This window comes from Lonchura striata, chromosome 20, assembly GCF_050655825.1.
Source record: "Lonchura striata isolate lonStrDom1 chromosome 20, ASM5065582v1, whole genome shotgun sequence".
NCBI classification, from domain to species: domain Eukaryota; kingdom Metazoa; phylum Chordata; class Aves; order Passeriformes; family Estrildidae; genus Lonchura; species Lonchura striata.
Genome location: NC_140722.1, coordinates 15608078 through 15615341, shown reverse-complemented (window position 1 = coordinate 15615341; position 7264 = coordinate 15608078). Strand labels below are relative to the sequence as shown.

The 7264-nt window shown below is 37.9% G+C and overlaps 1 protein-coding gene across 4 annotated transcripts in view; it reads right to left on the bottom strand.

The window, feature by feature from the left end:
* Positions 1–224: 224 nt before the first annotated feature.
* Positions 225–7264, bottom strand: part of PREX1 (phosphatidylinositol-3,4,5-trisphosphate dependent Rac exchange factor 1) — a 111085-nt gene continuing 104045 nt past the window's right edge. For all 4 annotated transcript variants that reach the window (XM_085558353.1, XM_085558354.1, XM_085558351.1 and 1 more), the window contains 5 exons: positions 6887–6953; positions 5940–6127; positions 5194–5296; positions 4539–4606; positions 225–2407 (listed from right to left, as the gene is read on the bottom strand). In XM_085558353.1, coding sequence (XP_085414479.1) covers positions 2365–2407; positions 4539–4606; positions 5194–5296; positions 5940–6127; positions 6887–6953 — 469 coding nt within the window. In that variant the 3' untranslated portion in view covers positions 225–2364. The remainder of the gene's footprint in view (positions 2408–4538; positions 4607–5193; positions 5297–5939; positions 6128–6886; positions 6954–7264) is intronic.

Genomic DNA, 7264 nt, shown 5'->3' with positions numbered 1-7264 from the left:
TTTTTCTTTTCTACCTTAACAGAAGTCTGTGGTCTCCCCCACAGCTTCAGGGGACTGCACAAACAGGAAGAGTTCAGCTCTACACTGCCAGTTTGAGCTGAAATCAAAACTAGCTTTCCCCTTACCATTTAAACTGCTGAGTGCTCCCCATATCAGAACCTAAAACTGCTCAACAGAATGCAGGGAAAATGAACTCAGGGATGCAACAGAAAATGAGATCAACCTTCTTTCCTTATAATATAAACCAACTTTTAATAATAAAAACGTCTCTCAAGTTTTAGGTGAGAATAACACATACATTTCAGTGTAAAACAGTGCACAGTGTATATGCCCTTGGATACCCTTCTCTGCATCTCTCACGTTGCCAGAGGCTGCAGGCATGGGCCAGGATCCTGTCCAGGCCACTCTGTGGAGCACAACTGATGGGGACACAAGCAGGGCTTGCCCAATGGGTTCTTTTTAATTTGGGGTAGTCCTATGGTTCTTAGAGCACTAAGTACATTTGAAATCCTGGATTCAGTGAAGAAACATCCATTTTTTCTTCAAATAGCAAATGCTAAGAGTAACTTTTCCAAAATTAACAAAAAGTGCATTGAAATAGAGATCTGCTCATCTTGTTGCAGTCCAGAACAGACACCCAGTACCAGATCTATATCCCAAAGCTGGAGGTCCACAGGCTGTCCTAGTTCCCTGCAACATGTTGCTGCAGATCAGAGGAAACAGTTAAAAGTAAGAAATATAATTAAAAAAAAAAAAAAAAAGATAAAAATAAGTTCCTCCCCAAAAATTATTTCAGTCTGTGAGAGAAGAAAACAAATATTAAAAAATTAAAAAACAAAATTCATAATAAACTGCATCCCCCAATTTGCCGTCAACAGTTTTGTGTTCAAGAGAAGATTAGAAAAATTAGAGAGGCCTTCATGTCCAAATGAAAACATCCATTAGTGTTTGATGTGCTTTGAATGTTAATAAAATAAAATTAAGCCCACTAAAAAACAAGCAACAACACAAATAAAACCCCCAAACCTTTATTTTCTAAAATATACATTACTGCAAAGTGCTCCTGGGTTTCCAGACTGGGAGCTGGTTTAAAGGAGGCTGTGGAGGAACAGGAATGGGGAGTTTCTTGTACACCTGCCATGTTAGCAAGGGTTGGTCATGTTAAGGCACTCACTCCAAAAGAACATTATTTCTGTCCTGAGACTGCTGACATGCTTTGATTAGTTTCAGCCAGTAACTTGGAAAAAACTACAGTGCTTAGGGTAATACTGACAGAATGGAGAACAATTTTTCAAACAAGAAAAAAATAAAGAACATTATATACATAATTCCTTTTTCTTTTAACTTAAAAGCATCCCTAATACATCTTAATAACTGTATTAAAGACTACTTAAATATTGAAGGTTTTAAATAATGTAGATTTTTTTTCAGTAAACTGGGAGTAGCTGTGTAACTGCCAGTATATTGGTCCCATTTTAAACAATATATTTTTTATTTTCATCTTGTACATATAATAACATGATCAAAAACATGTATTATTCCACTCCACATAAATAAGTATAGTTCTTCTGACCTGTTTTAAAAACTACATCTGTTGAAATAATCAGATTATGAGACTGTATTTTTCCTTTGTAAAGTTTTCGTAAAAATCCTACACTCCTCTTCATTAGCACTGTATTCTGGAGTACATAATCACAGGGCATTAGTAAAAAGAGTTAATCAAAAACCTGAAAGCTACAGTAAGTAAAATGAAGTAATGATAAGAAGTATTATGGAATGTATACTCTGCAGCATAGAGAGATTCTCTCACTGGGCTGAAGTGGAAAATTACTCCAGAAGAAATTATGTTCCTATTTGAATAAACCATAGATTGTGCTATTCTTCACTCAAAAGTGCAGGTCAGTTCATGAAAAAGTGGGATTTATGAAACTACCGCTAAAGGGCGTTGACCAAAACCTGCTGGCAGTTAAATGGGTGCCAGGGGCAGTACAGGGAGAGAGAGGCGTCTCCAGCAGGATTTCCTGAACCAAGCCGTATCTCGAAGTCCACAACTTTCTGATGGTTGCACAAATAAGTCACCAGGAGAACTGTGCTTGCTTGAAGCATAATGGTCATTTTCCAGGCATCTGAATGGCAGCAGCATCCACTCATGCCTGTGGTGTTTGTTTCAAGAATACGAAGTCAAAGGAATCCATGGATCCTGCATGGGCTCCAGGAGTTCAGAGGCAGATTCCTGATGCCTGGGCCAGCAGGTCCCTCTCCTCCAGAGCACAGCAGCACCGTCGGGGTCAGTTCACAGGGTCCTCAGCCAGGGCTCCTTAAGCCCAGTGCTCTCCTGGGGCTGCCAAGAGGTGCCTCTTACTCCTATAAATCCCCCTCTGTAGGCGGCTGGCACAACCTATAGAGTCTTTAGTGCAGAGGAAGAGTAGGGAATTAAAGGGATAACAACAAAGTTACTGGATTCACGTACAAGGGTCAGCAACTTATTTGTTATTCTGCAAGCTTTAGAGGTAATGACATATCAGGAATACTTCTATTGTTAATCTTAGTAATTGCAAGCTTAGAAGTGCCACTAGCCATTCCTTAACTAAAGTATTTACAATCTTGTTTATAAGATTATTTGAGATTCTCCATCACTTTCTTCAACAGTCCCTTCTCTCTTTTTCTATTTCTTTTGATTTTAAACCCAGTTCAACATTTTACCTGAACAAAAAAGCTCTCTCTGTCATATCGGCTGAGACACCAAACACACAAAAGAACATATCTGCTTGTTGACATGCTTGAACAAATTTTAAAACTAATAATCATCTTCTCAGAGAAATTTTTTGATTCACAAGATATACAAATTGAGAATAGTGATTAAACACATGTTTAGCCACCAAGTACATGTTGACTTGTCATTCCTGCATGATTTTGTGAGCTTTTTCTTGCTTTTTCTTTACATTAGAATAAACTCAAGTCATTTATAACTTCTCTTTCAAGACAGCTATTACAGATTTGTGCTACGAAATATAATCCTGGGAATTGACCACCAGATCTCCTTTTAACTTTGCTCAGTTTTGTTTTACATTATGATGTAACCTAGTAGGAACACACATATCTGAGCTTTATTGCCCTGAAATTATCCAAGTAAATAGTTCTGGAATTTATCACTGTGATTTAGAGTGTACTCAAAAGAAAAAAAATTCCTGATCTTGTGATTTGTTTTTAAAACTGCTCCTTTTTGAAGGTGGTTATGGCCATATCAATGGAGCCAAAGTAATGTGTGGCTATTAATATGGCAAAATAACTACACTACCAAAACACTGATGGATGGCACTCTGGCCATGGTACAGGAGCCAACACCATTGTTTTATTTGTTTTTTAAATAAAATCCAAAAGAAGAATAAGGTTCTAAATGCAAAATTTTACTCTTTTTAATGTCTCTGAGAAAACGAACCAAGACTGTTAGAGGGATCATCACCAGTGTCTCTAGAGATTAAAATAATTTTCTATAAACATTTTGAGGAGTGGATAGGAGAGAGAAAAAGAAAAATTAAAAGGAGTAATTTAGACTAACTCAGAAGTCTTAATGGGTGAATAAGATATCAGTGCTTAAGGATGTTTTTTTAAACACTGAACCAATGTGCTCTTTGGAGGACTCAGGCACTAGCAAACACATTTGTTCTGTCTGAAGATACGACACAGCCTTTGCTGGACCTTTTCTGATGCTGATTCTTGTAGGCCAGAACTGTTTTGCCTTCATGTAAACAATGCCATTAACAACAGCAGAATCAGAAGTTTCTCTGGTATTTGTACAGATAGATTCCGTATATATCATCTAAACCATGACAAATTGTTACTGCCATTGTGGAAAGATGCTGGGTTACAGTCTATTAAAGAACATTCTTTTCTCTCTGAGAGGTGAAATTGGAAGAAACTGATTGAAGATACTTTACTTAAAAGTAGATGTATTATTTTCTTGTAGAGAGAGATGAACATCTCTATCTCCCATTAGGTGCAGTAGGATTTACAAATGTACAGTACTTTTCAAAGCTGCCTTCTAGATAAACCCATACATAACCATGGACAACTGAGGTTCCTTAGGGCTGAATTACTGTGTGGTTACTCTGACTGGAAGTGCTTGCTCTTAAACCTGCTCTGCCAGAACAAAACCATCAGGTACTTGTAAGGACACTATTATATTATCTTTGCATATATGCAGTCAAATTTGCTGTTCAGGAATTTTTCTTTCTAAACATTCCAGAGATGACTGTCCATCACTAGTTTTGCCAACTCATAGTCCAAGAAAGGCAGCTATGTTTGATTCAGAAAATGCAGAAACCCTTGAATGTGATGATCTGCAAATCGTAAGCAGCAAATGTGATTAATCTATAGTGTGTATTTAGTTTAGTGCAGGGACAAAAAAGAATTATTATTTTTTTCTTTTTTTTTCCAGTATTGCTACTAAGATCATCTTTGGTTACAGCAGGAACTCCACAGTTGTTACAGAAACAAAATCAGCACTCAGAGAAAATGTGTAATACATAATAACCTACCGAGGTGCATGCTCTGGCATTTGGTCCATCACTTTCAGATTCTTGGCAGAGATTTCAACCCTCGGTCCCTGTGGAAACAGAGGATATATGATAATAACAGTATTGATAAAGCAAATGCTCCTTATGAGAAAATATTATAATAGGAGTCTGGTTCCTATTTGAGAATCCATTAACTACTTCTAAAATATTTGGAATTCATTGGATGGATACAACCATCATCTATGTTTACTTAAAAGATAAATTAGTCCCAAACTACTTTACAAGCACTGCTGTCTAGCACTAGGCAATTTCTGCTATTTTAACATTATGATGGAGACTTGGGTTTTCTCTGTACAGAAATTTTCTTAAACATTCTGCACATTCTTTCTTTTCTAACCCTCAAGGCACACACAACATACATGGAGGCATAGGTTTGAATTGCTGTAGGGGCTGTACACACAAAAGTTAACTTGTTTCTCTCTCTCTTCTCTCTCTCTCACACACACACACACACACACACACACACACACACACACACATGTGTAGTTACTCAGCCATTAGTAGGAGCTGGGACTTGTAGGTTTGCAGTGCACAAAGTACCATGCCAGAGCACAATAAGCTGGTTTTGGCACAGTGATATTACTGGACAATGCAGCAGACACGTGCAAACACTCACCTGCTTTCGCATGATGTCTGTAGCTTGCATGATACACTTGGGCAGGAGTCCATGGCTGCGGGCCAGAATGGCTGCTTGCTCCAGGGACACACTCAGTGTACTCCTGAACGAGGGAACAAGAGTTAGGAAACCACGGATCATAGCTTAGAAAGTATAAATAGGCATGTGCAGAACACTTACCTGTTCAGTATTGCTTCCATTAGCTATTTACTTTTTCAGATTTTCTTACATACAAAACTATTAAATTACTTCAGTCTTGCTGCACCTGGATACTGCAATTGAGTCTCCAGCATCATTACTACAAGGCTGTGTGTCACTGCTCTTCTGCATTGATTCATTTTAAAGGGATTCACAAATTAATCTTTACTTCTGAGACACTAGCAGAAGAGTGGTGTGTTTCAAAATCAATGTGTGCACACACCAAGATTCTAAAGCTATTTTTGAGCAACTTCCTACATTTTCAGTGTGCAACTGAAGACAATGCTGACTACAAGTTCTATGCAACGAGATCACTTGGTCAAGTTGCATTGGATGAGGCACCAAAACACAAAATCTTTTGTGTTGATACTACTTATTAACAAAAGTATTGAAAGTTACAACCTACCCTAAAGTAAAGATGGCAGCAAATATAGGTCCTTATTACAGTCCCTTAAAATTTCCCTTGCTTTGAATAGGATCGCATCTCTAGAAAGAACAGAAGCTGCCATCACAGAAGTAGCACACAGGTTTGTTTAACTCTCACTCACCTCTGCATCCCAGTGGCACACATGGTGATCTGACAAGCTCCCAGCCGGTAACAGAGCTCAGAGGATATGGGCAGCAGGCCAGCTCCTGATGAGGCACTGCTGGAACATCCTGACTGCATTGGCTTTGTACTAATGAAAGACTTCAGAAGCCTGCAAAGTTCATCCATTGCATTGATAGGACGAATAAGCTAAACAAAGCAATACAAAAACAATCCATAGCATTATTAACACCAAGCTATAAAGACATTCACAAGTCTTTATACTATTGTCTAAGCATAATATTCTACACAAGCGCAACTGCCATAAAGTAACAACTACTGACAATATATATGAACTTCAGAAGTGACAGCATAAAATTACTTATGCTTGGGACAATTTTTTATCACAGATGAGGAAGATTATTTACAATGTGTATTACAATTGCAAAGATGTTCCCTGCAGTAGCATTTTAATGCTTTACATGCACATATCCAAGTCACCTGCCCAGTTAGACTGACTGCCTACATTTGAGATGCCGGGCAGCATCTGTTTTCTTGTTTTCTCTGCAACAAAATGTACAGCGTGAACAAAGTGTAACAAATTTAACAAATTGCAAATTGAACATTTGTTCATTTTCATACATCTGTGGGAGAGGAAAATGAGCCTGTTCTGTCTGGAATCAGACACTGTGTTTAGCAAGGGCAGGCAGGGTCACACAAAGTCTCCTTAGTGCTGCAGTGAAGGGGGTTTGTGTCTACCCAGGTTCTGAACATTTTCTTCTCAACAAAACAACTGTAGCCAAGCTTCAGAGAAATTCAGATCCCCCCTTTAAGGTTGGAAATATTTTAAAATGCTCTTTGTGGATGTATAGATCTGCCATACAGGTATCCCACAACTGGAATTTTAGAGATGTTGAAATAATACTTCCATGAAAGAATTTATTGCAGAAATAAGTGCACAAACAATACCTGGTCAATCTTCACTGCAGTAGTATTGGAATCAGTGGGCAAGTTTGATCTCTCTAGGTAAAATGTCCTGAAAAAAAGCCAGCAGGTACTTCAAGCACATTTATGTGTACTATCTTGTATAAAACAGCTGAGACAGCTATGCTAAAAATCTTGCATTTGAAGATCTGCTTCCTTATTGAATCATTGAGATTACAGTAATTTACAGAGTCTGTACTAACATATTCCAAATCCCCATTAAGAAAAATATACTTCTAGCTCTGCACAAAATATTGAGGTCAAATCTGCATTCCTTCTGAATGGGCTAAACTACTGGAAAAAAATTACCAAGTTTCCCACATAATGAGTATCTCCAAGAATCCTATTCGTACAAAAACCTCA